The 19,998-nt window shown below is 37.1% G+C and overlaps 1 protein-coding gene across 1 annotated transcript in view; it reads left to right on the forward strand.

The window, feature by feature from the left end:
- The window catches only part of LOC107732182 (uncharacterized), a 54,874-nt gene extending 37,508 nt beyond the window's left edge, over positions 1-17,366 (forward strand). Inside the window, exons 18-33 of the mRNA XM_016543458.1 lie at positions 1,220-1,380; positions 2,742-2,857; positions 5,253-5,309; positions 8,695-8,765; positions 8,870-8,883; positions 8,963-8,981; positions 9,228-9,350; positions 9,444-9,544; positions 9,838-9,946; positions 10,284-10,375; positions 10,469-10,638; positions 10,800-10,951; positions 15,932-16,012; positions 16,122-16,229; positions 16,715-16,834; positions 17,084-17,366. Coding sequence (XP_016398944.1) covers positions 1,220-1,380; positions 2,742-2,857; positions 5,253-5,309; positions 8,695-8,765; positions 8,870-8,883; positions 8,963-8,981; positions 9,228-9,350; positions 9,444-9,544; positions 9,838-9,946; positions 10,284-10,375; positions 10,469-10,638; positions 10,800-10,951; positions 15,932-16,012; positions 16,122-16,229; positions 16,715-16,834; positions 17,084-17,347 — 1,758 coding nt within the window. The 3' untranslated portion in view covers positions 17,348-17,366. The remainder of the gene's footprint in view (positions 1-1,219; positions 1,381-2,741; positions 2,858-5,252; positions 5,310-8,694; positions 8,766-8,869; positions 8,884-8,962; positions 8,982-9,227; positions 9,351-9,443; positions 9,545-9,837; positions 9,947-10,283; positions 10,376-10,468; positions 10,639-10,799; positions 10,952-15,931; positions 16,013-16,121; positions 16,230-16,714; positions 16,835-17,083) is intronic.
- Positions 17,367-19,998: the final 2,632 nt, after the last annotated feature.

Below are 19,998 nucleotides of genomic sequence, written 5' to 3' on the forward strand. Positions count from 1 at the left end.
TTTTATTACGTGGTCACTATTGCTTTGTCTATTATTACAGTTCGCTTGATATGTTATTTATGCATTTTTGACCTAAATCACAGCGGCGTCCATCTATGAGGAATGAATGTACACTGTTAGCCAATCATAGCAGTGGGTGTTTACTTCCGAGTCTACAATCTGCCATGCCTATTCAAACAGAGCGTTCAGATGAATAAAAAAAATACAAAACCAGAGGCAGTTCATGACCCCTTTAAAGGTGGGGTAAGCGATTTCTGGTAGCCAATGTTGACATTTGAAATCACCAAAACAAACACGCCCCTACCCCAAAAGGGTCTCGCCCCTATTTTGATAGCTCCGCCCCACATATACGTACGCAACCCAGGCAACGATTAGTTCTGTAAAACAAAGCAAAACCAGTGTTACACCGTGTCTACACCAGACGCGAGTGGCGCGGCGCGACAAAATACTATAGAACTCATTATAATCAGTGATGCTGTCTACACCATAGATATATATACATATCTATGGTCTACACTGGATGCGGCGCGGCACGGCACGACAAATCTCCGAAAGAAAACTGCTGCTGCGTTCTAATCATGACATAATGACACAACTTTCAAATGATTTTCAACGGTCGTTTTGTCGCGTCCAGTGTACTAGACAGACTTTAGCTGTTGCGGTGCGTGTAGACACGGTGTTACTCACCTATCGAAAAGAAACAGAGCAACCTCGGCATCCGATCGCAGGCCTTCCGCTCCTTGAGTTCTCTCCAGCGCTGGAAAGCTGATCCGATATTTACACGGGTCCTACTTCTTGCCTTAAGCCTTCTTTTGTCCCGCAGACGTTTTCCTCTTTTGTTTTTTATCCGCCGCTCGGCTCGTTAATGTCCGTCCTGTGCACTGAGCACTCTCTCCTCCACATCACGAGTAGACACACCCCGTACTGCTGATTGGCTACAAGTTTGTTTTGCTAGTCGGCCCGAATCAGTTTTCTAAAGCGTTTTTGAAAAATCGCTTACCCCACCTTTAAGTACACAATGGACACACACAATGGACTACAATTTTTTCGCCTGGATTTCCTTATCCACAAAACACGGGTTCTGTCCTCTGCTGAAAACTGTTGTAAATTATAATGAACAGCATGTTCATACTATGTCAGTGAGTTTTACTTCTGCTGTAGGCCCCAATTCAAGTGTTCTAGGCTTCTAAGCTTATATTTGCCCTTTTGTATCCTTTAGATCTTCAATGACCCCATTTATGGTCAAATAGAGCTGGACCCTCCTCTGATAAAGATCATTGACACTCCTGAGTTTCAGAGACTCCGTCACATCAAACAGCTGGGGGGAGCATATCTGGTCTATCCTGGAGCCACTCATACTCGATTTGAGCATTCACTTGGGTAAGGTGCAAGTACAAGATTGATATAGAGTACATGATTTTAAGCTTAAAACCTTTTACAGTGCCTTGAAAAATTATTTAGTATTTTATTATGGTATTTTAGATCTCTTGAAAAATGTCCTGATAGATGATCAATACATACCTTTTACATTTTTCATCAAGTTTTTATTGCAAACTGGTATTTTTTTAAAGCCAAAATTAGGCATTTCTGAACAGTGGATGTTATCATGGATTTTAAAATCGAAGATTTGGTTTTTTTCTTTTCTTTTCTTAACCTCTCAATGAAAACCTTATTTTGGTTGCATTTATGTATGAAAATGACATTATACTTATACAACAAGACAAAATATTTAAAATTTCGCTCACCTATTACTTGAAGAAAAATCCATCCTCCTCTCCTTTTTAGCAGCAAACGTGTCTGTGACTCTGTCATAGAATATTCCTGTCTTCTTCAATTCATCAATTAAGGCTTATTCATCATTAATTTAAGTTAGCCACTCGGTTTTGCTAAATAATTCTGTTCTAAAACAGCATGTTCGGCCATCTAATGAAGAGTTTTATGTCCAGCCTATACGTGGGTCTTCTTCTTTTTTTTATTTTTATTTTTTATTTTATTTTGAGCTGCTGCTCAAAAAGGAGCTTTGCAAATGTGTTGGTGATCAAATATTCAGTATCTCTTCCCTCCATATTTACTACATTATTGACGTCTCCACACAGTAAAATCCTGAGTGTTAAATTAACACTGCTTGGAGCATAAATGCCTAATGTCATCTAAGGCTGTGGCTGAAGTCAGTTGTAGTTCTTGTGTTTCTCTTTTCTTCAGTGATTCTGCTTGTTAACAGCAGCTGTTCATCACTAATGCTCAATCAGCACTTAATTAATCACATAATCATCTCATTAACTTTAACACTGCTTCAGTGTTACTTTAACACTCTTGTAGAGTGGGACCATATTTGCTCCGAGCAGTGTTAATTTAACACTAGGGATTTTACTGTGCACGGTGGTTGGGTGATAAACCAAGGGAGGTTGTTTTGTTTGATACAATTCACAACTAACTGGTAAATTTGCATCTAGAATTTGCACAAATAAATGAAGTTGTTTGCATCTGTTTTCTGTTTATAAAATGTATTATTCACAGTATTTTTATGATGTAATGTCCAACCTATTTCCAACTTTCCATAAATATTAAAACTCATCTCAATATTGTTTTGAAACTTGGAACACTATATTCTAAAATATATCCTATATCTACATTAACATCTTAATTGTCATAAATGAATATTTAAATGAACGTGTTTCACTGTTGAATGTTGAATTTGCTCTGTGTTTTGTTTCAAATGATGTCTGTTCTGTGTGTTGCAGGATGGCCTATTTAGCAGGACGGATGATCAACATTCTGAAAGAAAAACAAGAGGATCTCGGCATTGATGAAAAAGATGTCCTGTGTGTCCAGATTGCTGCTCTGTGCTACAATTTAGGTGAGTGACAAAAATATACACTGTAAAAAAAAAATTAGTTTTTGTTTTTTTTCCAGGTTTTCTTTTATTTTGAATTGCACTCAAAACTCAATTATCTCTGAATTAACTACTTGGCTGTTATTTTAAGTATTATGACATTAATGACAAATTACAGTAATTCACATTTTTTATACAGAGAAACTACTGCATTTTTATACAGTGTGTTTTCTGTTTTCTTAAATTACAAACAAATGTATGTAAAATTACAAAAATAATCTGTAATACAATAACAAAACAGTAAAATCTCCTTATTTAAATAAGCTGACAAACAGTTATTTTACAGGTATTTCCTGATTTTTTTTTATGATCAAACACCTTCATGAAAAACAAAAGACAAAAAAACGGTCAAATGACTGCCAGCACAGGGTGCCAAACAAAAACCTTAAAGGTGCCATAGAATGCAAAAATCACTTTTATAAGGTGTTTGAACACAGTTGTGTGGCCGCAGTGTGTGAAAACAATCCGCCTATAATGGTAAAAATCCACCCACTCATTGTTTTACAATCCCAATAAATCATAAACAGTCTCTCCACACTAGCATTTCCAGATTTCTCACTACTATGACATCATAGTCGGGGAAAGTCCCGCCCATTTGTGATGCTCTCTGCCCTGAGTGAGAAGCAGCGGTCCGCCATTACTGTTTTCTTGCTGTAGCTGCTGGAGGTACAATGTCAGCGCCAAAGAGCAATTAAAAGTGTCGTGTGTTGGGATGCACCAACGAACATAGGAGTCTCCATAGACAGCGGAGGACACGGTTAAATTTAATTTTCGAAGGAAAAAAAAAAACTGAAAAGTTCTATACGTTTGTGCTAACATTTTACACCAGACTGCCTCACAAACGAGGGTCAGTTCAGAGCTGGAGTTGTGCAAAGATTGCTTCTGAAAGAGGGATCGATACCAACGCTTCGTGCGCAAACGTCCAGACTCCAGACAAAGTAAGCATCACGCGTCATATTTTGTTTTCCAAAAGAGCTTCTTGGCTCTCTGTAAGACTAATGTTGCTAAAGCTACCATTGTCTCTGCCTGTTTTCGCTAATGCTGCCTTCACGTGCTACCAGAATGATCGTAAATAGAAATGTGGTAGTTAAAAATTGCATTTGGAAGCAATTTGAGGTCACCACCAGTTAAAATGTAACACCGGTATGCCTGCGAGCATGAGCTCTTGAAGCTCCGCACTCTTCTGAAAAGGGAGGCGGGAGCACCAGCTCATTTTCATTTAAAGGGGACAAACACAAAAAACAGCGTGTTTTGGCTCATGCCCTAAAAGTAGCAATTTCAACAAGCTATAAAAAAATATCTGTGGGGTATTTTGAGATAAAACTTCATATACACACTCTGGGGACATCAGAGAACAATGTAAAATATTGTATAAATGCATTCTATGGCACCTTTTAAAATTTAAGTAAAATCTCCTTATTTAAACAAACTGACAACACTCCTAATTTACAGGCATTTCCTAAATTATTACAATCAAACACCTTCACTGTAAGTAATTAATTAATTAATTAAGCATCACATGACTGGCAGCAACAGAACATGAAGCACTAACAGATCTCTCTAGATCTCAGCATCTTCACTTATTACAAACCAGTCTGACTTTTTATCTTTCATACAAAACTTCTTATTGACAATTAACAGAGGTTTAGATGTTGATGTGTTATTGAAAATAATGAAGGAGATTAGTGTTCTCTATAGTCGGGCTTGTTAGTGAAAATTCTGATTAGATAAATCTGGTTACATATTGATGATGAGTTAGTCATCACACAATAGCCTGATCACATCATGGGTATTATCTCTGAATAAGTTAGCTTTTAATGTTGCTTTTTTTACAGCAGTCTTGTGATGTTATGACGGTCAGGGATTCACTAATTATCATTATAAATAAATTATCTTGAATGGAAGCCTTTTGACTCACACAAACCTCAAGAATCAGCACATGAATCTCAACAATGGTGACAATAATGATTTTGTAATGATCAGAGCTGATCTGAAATTTTTTGTCGATTGTCACCGTTGTTGAGGTTTCACATGCAGATTCTTGATGTCTGTGACTCTACATGCTCTAGTCTAAATAATTTCTTCAAAATGACTTCCAAACCTTCAACATTTCAAAGCAAGGCTATATTTCAAGCAGTAAAAAGACTACAACTAAATGAAAAATACATCATGCATGCTATAAATATATCTATATTGTGTTTTAATTCCATTTGCAAATGAACTCCTTTACAAGTTTTGTCAGACATATTTCCCACATAAGATATGATTCATATATTTAAATATAGATGGTATAAAATATGTTCTCAGGTAGAATATAAAACATGAGTTGTTCAGTATATTTGATGTTTTTATCTTTAAGGCCACGGTCCATTCTCTCATCTGTATGAGCGATTCTACTGTGATGCTCTAAAGCGTGGTAAGTACCTGCTTCTCATTTACTGATGCCAGTGTTATATACATTGTCTTTTAGCAGACGCTTTTATCCAAAGTGACTTACAAAGTAGAAGCAATCAGAACAACGAGAGAGCAACAATATACAAGTGCTGTGACAAGTCTCAGTTAGTCTAGCACAGTGCACATAGCAAGGTTTTTTTTTCTTTTTTTAAATATAAATAAATTAGACCGAATAAAATAGGTAAGTGATAATATTAATTGGTCAGGTGCTGGCGAAAAAGATGTGTCTTTAGATGTTTTTTTGCAAATGGCTAAAGACTCAGCTGCTCAGATGGTCGTTCCACCAGCTGGGGACAGTCCGTGAGAGTGATTTTGTGCCTCTTTGGGATGGCACCACGAGGCGTCGTTCACTTGCAGAACGCAAGCTTCTGGAGGGCGCATAGGCCTGAACTAGCGAGTTTAGGTATATTGGTGCAGCGCCAATGGTTGTCTTGTAGGCAAGCATCAGTACCTTAAATTTGATGCGAGCGGCTACTGGTAGCCAGTGTAAACTGATGAAGAAAGGTGTGACATGAGCTTTATTCGGCTTGTTGATGACCACTTTGGCTGCTGCATTCTGGATCAGTTGCAGAGGCTTGATAGTACATGCAGGAAGGCCCGCCAAGAGAGCATTACAATAGTCCAGCCTGGAGAGAACAAGAGCTTGGACAAGGAGTTGTGTGGTCTGCTCTGATTGGAAGGGTCTAATCTTCCTAACGTCTAATGTTGTATAAGGCAAACCTGCAGGACTGGGCCGTTGTAGCAATATGGTCTGTGAAGCTTAACCGATCGTCCATCACAACTCCAAGGTTCCTGGCTGTCCTGGAAGGAGTTATGGTTGACGAACCTAGCTGTATAGAGAGGTTGTGATGAAGTGCTGGGTTGGCTGAGACCATGAGCAGTTCTGTCTTAGCAAGGTTTAGTTGAAGGTGATGCTCCTTCATCCAGCCAGAAATGTCTGTCAGACAGGCTGCAATGCAAACAGCTACTGTTGGATCATCTGGTTGGAATGAGAAGTAGAGTTGCGCGTCATCAGCATAGCAATGATAGAAAAAGCCATGCCTTTGAATGACGGACCCTAAAGATGACATGTACACAGCAAAATACCCCAGTGTTAATTTAACACTCTGAGTGTGGACTCATATAAAGACTGAAGCAGTGTTGAAGTTAATGAGATAATTAGCTGATTAAGTGATGATTGACCATTATTGAAGACACCTGATGTTAACAAGCAAAATCACCAAAGGAGAAAATAAAAAAAATTGTCACCATTATAGTGGTCAGTGTTTGCATTAGTTGGGATCTTGACCCTTACGTTTTTAATATTAGATTTTGTTTAGCTGCTTTAGTTGCCTTATAATACTAATGAGAAGCAGCTGCTGCTAACAAGCAGACTCGCTGAAGAAAAGAATAACACAAGAACTGTTGACGTACAGCCACAACTTCAGATGAAATCAACTGAAATAAAACACCAGAAGAGGATTAAACAACTCCACACACACAGCATTACCAGCTTCACACATTACAGTCTGACTTTATTTCTGTCATATATCTACAAAAGTTCTTTGAGAATTAACAGAAGTTTAGATGTTTTGGTGAATGTTTAGTTTGGCCTCACCATTATGGCGATCAGGGTTTGCTTTAGTTGGACTCTTGACCGTTGAGTTTTTCATCTTATTTTTTTCTGACTGCTGTAACTGTGTTTGTAAGTTGCACAGTCTGGTTAGTAATGTGAAGCTGGTGATGCGGTTTGTGAAGTTGTTTAATCAGATCTTGAGAGATTTAATGTCGTCTTTTATTTTTGAGTTGATTTCATCCAAGTCTGTGGTTGAAGTCAGTTGTAGTTCTTGTGTTTCTCTTTTCTTCAGTGATTCTGTTTGTTAACAGCAGCTGTTCATCACTAATGATCAATCAGCACTTAATTAATCACAGAATTATTAACTTCAGCACTGCTTCACTCTGTAGTGTGGACACATTATAAGTGTTCATTTAAAACTGAGGATTTTGTTGTGGGGTTTAAAGGGATAAAGATGTAAGATGGAAAAAAACAGCATAAAATGTAATTTAACAGTAATAAACTGTAATTAATTTACAACAACAGTAGATCAATATTGTCAATAATGTGCAGCACAGTATGGATACCATTACCCTGCTGAAAAGAACAATAGAAACATCACAGAAATTCTTATAGTTTCCATTAAACCATTACAACATTCCTTTTTGTTTTGGGCATTATTCCAATAGGAATTACTGTTGTTCTATTGGTTCCCATCTGCCAGATTACATCCCACCAATACAATCCATCAAATACTAGTAGACACCGTTATAGTTTACATTAAAACCAATACAATTCCCATTATAACCCTGAAATCCATACATTTTTTTTGTGTTTTGGGAGGGGTTCTATTGTTTGTTTGTTTTTTCAGCAGGCAAGATTATAATGGTATAACTACTTTTACAGAATTAACTTTACTGAATTTCACAGAAAATATTTGTTTTAATTTTTTATAAAGAACTGTATTTCTTAAGTCAATTATTAGCGTATTACATATGTTACATAGGCTGATTTATTCATTTTAAGTATTTGGGATTTTAAGAACAAGTGGAAAATGTACTGAATGTTTCATTTCATCCAAGTGAAATTAGCAAGCAGTTAGACTGAATTTACATTCGTTTTAAACGCGGAGCCAGGCGCGAGTCGACACAGGTTGCGCCAAGCCTCATCCATACTGCCAGATGCGCTCATGGAGACTTGCGGAGCCGGGTGCGAGTATAAACGAGCATTACGAGACAGGCTGCGTGAGTGCGGCAAGCATGAACGGCTCGCGCCGCGTGGGGCAGAGAGGAGCGAGTATGAGAAGCATTCACAGACACAGGCTGTGTGTGCGCTCTTCTGAATTGGGAATAGCAAACATGCATCATAAACTTATTTCAAATTAATCTGTTGCGGAGATAAAATGTGTAAGATAACGTTCACATACTAACAAAAACATCTAAGAATGTATCTTATTCTCCAGTACTGAAAACAGAACAGATACGTGAGCTTTTGATATGCGCTGTGACGCAGCTCTTTTTTTACTCTTTTGTTCGTTGTCTGTCATTTCGAAGCTTAAGTTGCAGACGTTTTTCTTTAGTTTTAATTTGCCTAACTATCGATCTGACCCAGTAGACGCCATAATCCCATAATCCCCGCCATAAAACGCCTCTCTCCCGTCCCGCTTTCCGGGGTTTTTTTTGTTTGTACTAGAGCAGTGCTGATTGGGGAGAACGGAAGTGTGCTCACTCTTGCCCAGGGCAAGTAAGACTGCAACTCAAGTCTGGCAGTCATGCATATGCTCTGGAACAGAGTAATATCGCATCCACATCGCAGGCTTTGCTGGAGATGACAGAGGTGGAAGTGGACAGGGCAAACGAAGGGATCCGGCAAAAACAGGAAAAAGTAAATAAAAAGAGCTTGATTTTTTTTATTAATAAATTAAGTCAGTTGATGTGTTATCATTAATAACACATATATTAATAACCCCTGTTTATTTTCTTTGGTAGGTGAAAATTGGAAGGTAAGTGTGTGTGTGTGTGTATTTGTTACAAGTTCTCTTTAAATTCAGTGCATCATGCTTAACGTCACCATGAAATCAGAAATGACAAATACGGTAAGGTGTCAGAAATGTCAATTTGTGGTGGAATAAATCATCATTCTTTTCTTTTTAACAAATAAGAGATAGGTCCTTATTACTTTCTGTGGTAATCAAAAAGAATAGAAACACAGTATTGTAGGTCTGATTTTAGATGTTCAACTCCTGCTGCTGAATTCTACAATTATACATTTGTGATAATATGTAGCCTGCAGTTTACATTATTTCTCGGTTTTATCATTTGTGTTTGTTTATTTTTATATCATCAGGTTGCATCACTCTTGATACTTAAGGCTATATTAAACCGAAATGGAGAACTGAATGACAGGATTCAAGAAAACGACCTTACCTTTATTCAGGAGTTAATTGAGGGAGTTGATACAGATGGCAAGGTATAAAATCTTATAAACTGCCATTTCATTCAGTAGTCTGCATGTTATATTGTTAAGTAAGTTGAGTATTTGAGTTATTTTTTATTTGTCCAGTGGAAAGCGAAGGGGAGGACTGAGGACAAGGCTTTCCTGTATGACATTGTGATAAATAAATGGAATGGCATTGATGTGTGTAGATGGGACTATTTTGCACGGTAAATAAATCATATTTTAAGAGGATGCTATTTTATAATTATATTAACTTTGTTAGAATTAAAAAAAAGTATTACAATGAAAAATGCTTAAATTGTCATGTGTGATTAATTTCAAATATATTAATTCAGTCACTTCTTAATGCAAATTATAATAAAGGGTTACAGTGTTTTGTAAGGTCTCTGTCCCTTTAGGGGGGTCCAGGGGGGCAAAACATCAGTAACCAAATATGATATCAATCTGCACAAACCAATAGAGTACTGAGAATCCCTTTAAATTCTCTCTTATTTTTCAGAGACTGTCATTACCTCGGCATCCCAAACAGCTTTGACCATCAACGCATGCTGAAATCTGCTCGGGTCTGTGAAGTCGAAGGGAGGAAACACATCTGCTTCAGAGACAAGGTACCATTTATTGCACCTCAGGATAACTGATTGCTTTAGGTCTGTTTTGATATCACAGCAGTGCCACACCCATATAAAAACAAAATGTTGACATTACTCATTCTGTGAAATATGATAAATAACCCATTAAAGATATTTGAGTGATTGGTCATTTGGTTACAAAACAAAAACTTACTAGATAAATATTCATCCTTCATTACAAGAAAAAATATCTGAATCTTCTTCATAATCCCATTGCAATCTCAATCACTGATGAAACATAATAAAATGTTCATACTATCATACTTGTCATTCAGTATTGAGTGATTTATATTCCATGGCTCTGTTTCTCTCACAGGTGGCTGATAATGTTTATGACATGTTTCGAACCCAGTACACTCTGTACAGCCAGGCCTACCAGCACAAGATTGTCAACATCATTGAAGACAAGTGGGGTTTTGTGTTTTTACTCAGTTAAAAAAAAAAATTCCCCTTATTGCTCAAGTTACTTATTGGTTTATATTATTTTGATTGGCTCATTAGAATCACAGAAGCCCTCTCTGCTGCTGAAGACAAGATCACCAAGATCTCACCATTTACTGAAACCCCTTCACGAGATGGTGGTCTGCAGAGGAGGTTAAGTGGCTCACGAAAGCGCACGAAAGCACTAGCGTCCAACAAGGAAAGGGTTGCAAAGATGACCAAACTAACAGGTCAGTTTAAAACAAGAGTAGGGTTCTTGAAGAATAAATGTTGTTCTGTGCATCTTAATCATGTATGGTGTACTTATTGTCATAATTTATACTTGTTAGTTTTCACTTGACTTGACCAGACAAAGAAAACAGTTCAGTCAAAAATGTTCTCTGTCCATCAGATCACATCTTTGAGGAGATCTTGTACTCCACTGATGATGAGCTTAAAGACGCCCGGATGAAGCTTGAGGATGTTGTGAGAAGACGCCTGCCGAAGTGTGTGGGAGAGACCAGAATAACACAAGATGAGTTCAAAAACAAACAGATCTTACAGGTAAAAGAGAGCTGAGGAAAACATGATGTATCAGTTAATGACATTGCACAATTACTTAACAGATTTTAGGCCAAGCTTAGTAGTGTTAAAGGTACAATAGGAGATCTTGGAAAATGCTAACTTTAACCTGATAGCACTGAAAGCGAACGTCCCACCCTCCCTGCAATCGCCGTCCAAAGCCACGCCCCCTGAACGCATTTACACTCACAGACCAGAAACAACATTACTACAATAGGCTACATCAGGTTCCCAATTCCAGCCCATGTTCTGAAGTGAAGTAAACTTCAACGGATTTCCCCTGCTCAGGGAGTAGGGAGCAATGAACACTGTGTAGGGATCATATCGATCGGAACACAGTTCATGCACGTAGCTCACTTCTAACGAGCTGGCGCGAGGACTAGATTAACCGCTGGGCTACATCATGTTTCATTCACCGGTGAGGAAACTTTAAAAGTACTACAATACCAGGAAGAAAGATCGGGTTGTTGATGTTTGCCTGCCATCCTCGACGCGTGCTTGTGGTGTTCGGCCAATCACAGTGCACTGGGTCAGCTGGCCAATCAGAGCGGACTGCGCTTGTCAAAGGAGGGGGCTTTGTAGAAAACGAAGCGTTTGAGAGAGGCGGGGCATAGAGGACCTACAATAATGTACAGTATTTGAAAAATAATGTGTTTTTTGAACATTAAAGCATGTCAACATATTCTGTTACACCAAATACACAAAATAATGATCTTTAAAAAAGCATCATATGACCCCTTTAATAATTGCTATCGGGATGTGAAGAGACTTTCAACCAGCATAACAAAAATTGTTTCTGGAGACAATCACCTATTGCACCTTTAATGTAAGATAGTGTGTACATGTATATACAACATTAAGTTTCCTTGACAAATTCTCTTTTACTCTTATTTTGTGATGACAGAGGAAATCCATGTTGTGCTTATCATTTTTTTTTTAATTTAAATAGGGTGTTAAACATTTTGACAGTGAAATGTCAGAGGTTTCGCTTTCATAACTCAGGCTTTAATATTTTATTTGGGCTATTACATTCTTGTTTCATGTTTCTCCTAAAAGTATTTTGTATCCAGAGGTTTAAAGTCCAGGATTCAGAAAGTAAAAGTCATATGCCATATGTTTATTCCACCCATGAACTCCAGAGGAGGAACCAAGTCATTGAAAGGAACCAAGTCATTCCTTTCAAGTCACAAGCAAGTCTTCAAGTCAAATCCCAAGTCCTCAAAGAGTTAAAGTTAACGAGATCATTAAGTGACTAATTAAATGATGATTGTGCATTAGTGATGAACACCTGCTGTTATTGAGAATTACAGAGGATCAGATGTTGACGTTTTATTGGTTAAAATGGTCACCGTCATGGAGATCAGTGTTTGCTTTAGTTGGGCTCTTGACCCTTGACTTCCTGTGTTAGAGCTCGCTCTGTAACACTGCATGAGGTGTTGTACAGTAAGGAGATACTGGCTGGTTCTGTATGATGAGATGGTCATTATGAGCTGGCCTGAAAATAGTTATTTTTTTTTATTTATGTTTAGGATTTGCATAATCAACCTTATAAAACTAGAGCTTGCAAGCAAAGTGTTGTTTTAATAGTTATGGTGAATGCATTTTAAATCTATGTAATACATATATAAATTTGAAGTCTAATATGTAGACACACACAGACATCAAGAACCACCATATGAATCTCAACAATGGTGACAATCAACAAAATGCTTCATGCTGCAATGCATGCTGAGTAACACCATAGTAAAAACTCCCATCATGCACTGCAGTATGAAAAATTAGTGTTCATGTCTAAAAGCCTGAGCCAATACCGTTCTTTTTTTTTTTTTTCTTTTTCTCAATTTTGAAGCAAAAGGACTTTTTTTTTTTTACAGTTCTATAATAGCTGAATGTCAGTCAATAAAGCAAAGCGAGACCACTTTATGATGTTCATTTATCATGAGTTATAAGCAAGTCAAGTCAAGTCACCTTTATTTATATAGCGCTTTTAACAATACAGATTGTGTCAAAGCAACTGAACAAGCAGAAGCAGAAAATGTAAGCTCATCTGCTGCTTCAAGGTTTGATTCAGCAATGCACAAATGTTTGCTGTGAACCAATATTGCAATTGCTTGGAAGCAAATTACTTTGAACTACTACTTCTTCTTCTTCTTCTTCTGGCGTTTTATGGCGGTTTGGCAAACCAGCGAAAAAAAGGTGCATTACCGCCACCTACTGAACTGGAGTGTGGAGTGTGCATAGAGTCTACTTCCTCATTTCCATCCACACCCACATGTGCAGGCACCCAGAGGAATTTTACCTCTATCCTTAACTGCCTTCATCTAAACAAACTTTGTAAAACTTCAAATACTAAGTCTTACCGATCTTCAGATTTACCACTTTGTAGGCTAGTGAGTGCAGCCATTGAGTCGGTACATATCACAGTTCTTTCTGGTTGAACTTCTTCGATCCACTGTAGAGCTATATAATAGCTAATAATTCAGAAGTAAAAACTGACACATGATCTGATAATCTTTTTGCAATTTTTATTTTAAATGTAGGAATATACGTATACTGCTGCTGCTGTTCTTCCAGACTCTGGCTCCTTAGACCCATCTGTAAATACCCATTATGCAGAATAATACTCTTTTATTATATATTGTTGAACTACTACTTCAGCTGGCATGTTCCTCAACATTTCTTTTTTTAAATTAATTTGTGAATTTGTAAATCTGTTAGTGGCATAGGGAACAACAAAGGAGGAATTGCTGGTATAGCAACAGAAGGGACAATTTCCTGGTCTTTCAACCCCAAGCTGTTTGCCTCCTTCCTTATTACCCAACCAAAGCTTGCTATTTCTTTGTATTCATATTCTCAACAATCTTTCAGAATTCGTCTAACTGGATGGTTTTCCAGATGTCCCTTTACACCAGACCAGTACCTTAATCTTAAAACTGAAACCTACGCTGTTCTAGAGGCAATTCTCCCATTTCAACTTGTAATGAAGCCACCGGAGAAGATCTAAATGCACCACAGCAAATGCACAAAGCTTGATTTTGTATTACATCCAGAGGTGGACAATCCAGGGGTCAGAAAGTAAAAGTCCTGCCATATGTTTATTCCACCCATATTCCACGTTTCCGGTCTTTCCGAATTACCACATATCCTTGTAAAACAAAATTCAACTGAGGTTTGAGCCATGTTTCTTGAACACATATTATATCAGGTTTACTTTCCAAATCAGAAATGAATTTTTTTAACTCTTGACCATTAGCTATTAAGCTTCTCGCATTCCACTGAAATATTAAAAACACCATTATGTACCACCACATTCTGGTTGGGTGTATGTTGTTTGCATCTTTAATTTCTCATTAATCATATCCACCAAAATACCCTCGATCTCTAGATACTTTTACGCTGCTTTGATTATAATTCTGATTCTGATTCAAATGCAACATTGTTCTTAATCCCACATTTCTCTTTAGTTTTTTCCTTTACCATTTCAATCTTTGTTGAAGGATTTCTTTACTTTTGTCTCCTGATTTCAAATTATTTCCTACTTTTTTTAAGAGCCTCAGAGTATGACAATCCTTCCTGTATTTTAACATTCTGAACTTGAGCCGCATGTTTCCTCACCTTGCATCCTCCATATCCCACACTGTGATCCCCTCCACGATTACAACACTTGGGATTAACTCCTTGCCCGCATTTGCCATACTCATGATTTCCGCCATACTCATGATTTCCGCCGCATCTTGCTCACCTCGGTTTGCCTCTGCATACAGCCGCTACATGCCCAGACTTTTGGCATTTGTAACATCTTAGAGGAGGGAGTACATAGGGCCTAACCGAGAAGCTCATTAATCCCAAAAAGACTTTGCTTGGTAGCTTATCCTCATCAAAATTAATCATCACAGAGAGGCTGTCTCTCCTTTCATTATTCCTTTTGCATTTTAGTCTTTTCATATCAATCACTGCGGCTCCTGTAAGACCTCTCTTAATCTTTTCAACTGTTACATCTGTGGGGATCCCTGTTACCACTCTTTTAACCCATTTCTTTTCTTCTTGTACTGAACAAATCACACTTTGTCCCATGATCGATTTAACTGCTAGAGCCTTTTTTGTTGCCTACTATCCTTACAATATATTAGCAATCTACCATCCCTCAACTTCTTAACACTTTCAATCAGTCATATCACTTCCTTAATTGTTTTAGATAACTTCAACGGATTAAAGACAAGGAAAGATCCGGTTTCAAATTTCATCACTACCTTATACTCTTCTTTCCTTGTCAGATGATTTCCATTATCACTGTCAGTTTTGGATGCATTACTCCAGCTTGTCTTTCTTTTCCGATTTTCTACTATACTCCATTCTGTATTTCCATTCCCTCTTTCATCCACTTCAAACATTTCATTCTCCATTTCAAATCGCTTCTGGAATCTTCCTACCATGCACTCTCCTCCAATCACAGATCAGCTGTTGCCAAACCATTCTCCAGCCTAGGATTCGCCAGCGTCGTTCTCCGAATCGCAATGTAATTCTCAAAAACTATCTTCAGCTGCAAACCCACTTCCGTTTCTCAGAATAATCTACTTGGACCTACTAAAAGGCTCAAGAGTACAACTAAAGCAAACACTGATCACAATTATGGTGGCATTGTGTGTGTGTTTTTTTTATTTTTTTTATTTTTTTTCAGTTGATTAATCTAAGGCTGTGGCTGAAGTCAGTTGTAATGACTTGGTTCCTCCTCTGGAGTTCATGGGTGGAATAAACATATGGCAGGACTTTTACTTTCAGACTACTGGACTTTACACCTCTGCTGATGAGAATGAGTTGGTCAATCATTATGACGGACTGTACAATATAATTACAATTTAGATTTAATATCTTCTATGACTCTCTCTATATTTATTTTTTCTTGTCCTGCTTTTCTTCATTTTATTGTTCTTGTTTGTTTGACTTCAATCCCCATTTCTTCAGGATGACTGGAATAAAGCAGTGGACGAGTGGAACAAACTTCACCCAACTGTGTTCTTGGATAAGAAGGATTTCAGTGTGGATGTATGTTAAGTTCAAAACTCCGTTTCCATTTGGATATAGATTTATTTTTATCAATATTACACTTTATATAACACTTTTAAGTCACTGTAATATTGTAAATCTGGCACAGACTATTCACCTGGACAACACTTACAAGGAGGCTGAAAATCCCATCAACAATGTCTATTTCTACAGAAAGAGGAACCCCACTGAAGCCTTCAAGATTAAGAAATATGAGGTACACAAACCACTGTGCTGCTTTATTACAAATTTGTTATTCGATTATTTACAAATTTTATTTTTGAATTACAAATCACCCTTATCATTCAGTCTAGAGTCAAGAAAATATTTGTAATGATACAGACCATCACGTTATAAATGTCCCTGTTTTGACGGGCTACTTGACATCACACATTCACAGAAACAAATTACTGACAGAAGTTAACTGAGTAGTTGCACAAGCACTAAATTATCAACCATCATGCATTTGCAACAGTGTTTTTTTTCATTGCATAGTTGTTTGTGAGCTAACAATTATCCTTCACTGTCAGAATTTTTTTTACAGAAATTGTACATGTAGTGGCATGTTTTCTTGTTACTGGGGCAAAAGCAATTATACTATACTGTAAATACTTATTTAGTAAATCTGGGTAAGTCAAAGCAAGATTCCTAGATCTGTAATTACAGATCAACATATTATGTTTGATTTTACATGTATCACAGGTCTCCAGTCTGCTGCTGGAGGAGTTTACTGAATATGTTGGTCGGGTTTACTACACAAAAAACTCTGACGAGGAGGAGAAGGACGCTAAGGAGTGCTTTAAATGGTGGCGCCTTGGCATGGTGAGTGTTTATGTATGTTCATTGTTCATTGTGAGTGTTCAGTTTATCACTGCTGCAGAACTGTCATACACACAAGTCACACAGAAATCATGAAATAATGAAATAATGTTGTTTGTAATCAACGTGTTTTGATGTCTACACATATTTCCTCATCTTTATATATATATATATATATATATATATATACAGTATACAGTATATATAGATATATATATAAAAACATCCTCTCGTTTCTCTCTCATTTACAAGGTTAAGATTCTGGTCTATGATGAGGAAGGATTTAAAGGGAATGAGCGCTTGATCACGAAGGACTGTGCATCTTTGGACTGCTGTGGTATAAAAGCAATCCGCTCATGTAAGGTGCTCAGTGGCGTCTGGAATCTCTATGTGTGTCCTAACTACAGTGAACTAGAGTACACACTGCAGACGGGGAAAGAGAATCACAATCCTACAGAGTGGGATGCCCTCGACCGCACTGCTCCTGCTCTGTCTCTTAGACATGAGAGAGAATAAAATCTGGCCTCTAACTCCATCTATCCTTTGTTGCCCTTGTTCATCTTAAAAGTAGGGCTGTCAATTCAAAAGATAATGTTTCATTAGTATTTTTATTGAAATTATAAACATTTCTTGTACTTGTATACATTCTCTATGGTGACTGAAGGTAAAGGAAGTGAATAGTGACTTATGGAGACATAAAGATTCATAGCCTATGATGATGAAGGGCATAGAGATTTCTAAGAAATAAGACTTACAGATCATGATCTTTTTAAAGGGGTCACCGGATGCCCATTTTCCACAAGTTGATATGATTGAATGAAAAGTCTGTAACATAGTTTGGTTAAAATTTCTCAATGGTAGTGTAAAAAACACCTTTTTTTTACCCTGTCAAAAGCAGCTCTTTTCAAAGCAAGCTGTTTTGTAGCATTTTCCTTTAAATGTTAATTATCGTTGCTGACCCCGCCCCTCTCTTCCGAGCTGCTCTCACAGAGACTGTTTACTTTAGCCGCATTCATCTGAAACTTGCTAATTAGCACATTATTAGGAAAGGCGATTCGCTAAGATTCATTAAAAAACCTTATACTCACTTCTTCTGTAGATGAGACTCGATCACGAATGATTTGCGCGAACATAGACACATTTATGTAGATCGGGGGTAGTAGATAAAAAAATAAAAAAAAACACTGGATGGATTTTTATCATTACAGGGTGGTTGTGTACACACACTGCCAACACACATTTCAGTTCAAACAACTTGTAAAAGTGCATGTAGCATCGGTTGACCCCTTTAAGTGTGATGATATATGTGTGATAGACACTGCAAACATTTAGAACAGCAGATGCTTAAACATATAAACACACAAGGCTAATGGCACATCATTTTAGTAATTTAAACATGTACAGTATACATAAGGAGAGACTGTATTAATGTTCTATACAAGTGATCTTTTTTCTTTTATTTAATGAACATTAACACAGGTTGACACAGACAGCAGCAGGTATAATAAAATCTGCTGTCACTTTAAGACCAAATGCACAGATCTACACACATCAGATTTTCTCGCAACAGTTTACATTCATTTAAATATTTTTTTATTTTATGTCAGTTAAGACTGATGATGAGCTATAGAAAGCAATAACTCGTACAATAAAGAGTTGTAGTATGTTCTTTCAATTTAGCTTAACATTTTACAGTTTGTCCTGGAAGAATTGGTCTGTTTATTTCAGAGATATTGAACCATGTAATGTGTCAATTATGAAAACCAATGAAACACATTGGGAGTTTTAATTGCCAATTTAAAGCAAATTGCCCACTGAAGAGTTGTAGTGTGTTCTTTAGGTTAAAATAAACATATTCCACCGTGTTCTGTAACAGTCCACAGAGCCCTTTAAAAGCTATTGAACTGAATAATTTGTCATTTAGGAAATAAATGCAACAGGTTGAGAGTAGTTATTGACCATAAAAAGCAAATGATTGCAAAATAAAAAGTTGTAGTATGTTTATCAGAGGCGGACAATCCAGGGGTCAGAAAGTAAAAGTCCTGCCATATGTTTATTCCACCCATGAACTCAGCAGCTGATTTCACCAGAGGAGGAACCACGTCATTCCTTTCAAGTCACAAACGAGTCTCGAGTCAAATCCCAAGTCCTCAAAGAGTTAAAGTTAATGAGATAATTAAGTGACTAATTAAATGATGATTGTGCATTAGTGATGAACACCTGCTGTTATTGAGAATTACAGAGGATCAGATGTTGATGTTTTATTGGTTAAAATGATGGCACCATCATGGAGATCAGTGTTTGCTTTAGTTGGGCTCTTGACCCTTTACTTTTTGTCTTAGATCTCTCTTTGTAGTAATGCATGTGGTGTTAGTAAACAGTGAGATCAGTGCTTTGCAGTGAATAGCTGTTAACTGTTTTCAAATTATGAGGTAATCATCAGGGGCCAACCTGTTTACATCCAGGCTAGTTTTTTTTTGTTATTTTTATATGTGTTTTGGTTTTGATTAACCAACCTTGTTAAACTACAGCATGCAATGAAAGAGTTACTCTAACAGTTATAGTGAATTAATTTTAATTTTAAATATTTGAATTCTTCAGTTATTTAGACACACACAGACATCAAGAACCAGCACATGAATCTCAACAATGGTGACAATCAACAAACTGCTTCATGCTGCAATGCATGCTGGGTAACACCATAGTAAAAACTCCCATCATGCACTGCAGCATGAATAATTATTGTCACCACTGTTGAGGATCATATGATAAGAGTTCATGTCTAAAAGCCTGAGCAGTATGATTCTTCTTTTTTTCCAATATTTAAGTATTATGGTGGCATTCATTTAATAGGACTTTTTTTCTGTTCTGTAACAGCTGAATGTTAGTCTGTAAACCAAAGCGAGACACCTTTACAACAGTCACTCAAGTAACTTAAAAGCAGAACGTGTAAGCTGCTTCCTCAAGCTTTTAATGTGCAAATGCACAAATGTTTGTTGTAAAGCAATATTGTAATTGTTTAAAAGCAAACCACTTTCAATTATTAAAAGGGTCAAGAGCCCAACTAAAGCAAACACTGATCTCCATGATGGTGGCATCATTTTAACCAGTAAAACATCAACATCTGATCCTCTGTAATTCTCAATAACAGCAGGTGTTCATCACTA

This window comes from Sinocyclocheilus rhinocerous, unplaced genomic scaffold, assembly GCF_001515625.1.
Source record: "Sinocyclocheilus rhinocerous isolate Xijiao unplaced genomic scaffold, SAMN03320098_v1.1 scaffold3112, whole genome shotgun sequence".
Taxonomy (NCBI): Eukaryota; Metazoa; Chordata; class Actinopteri; order Cypriniformes; family Cyprinidae; genus Sinocyclocheilus; species Sinocyclocheilus rhinocerous.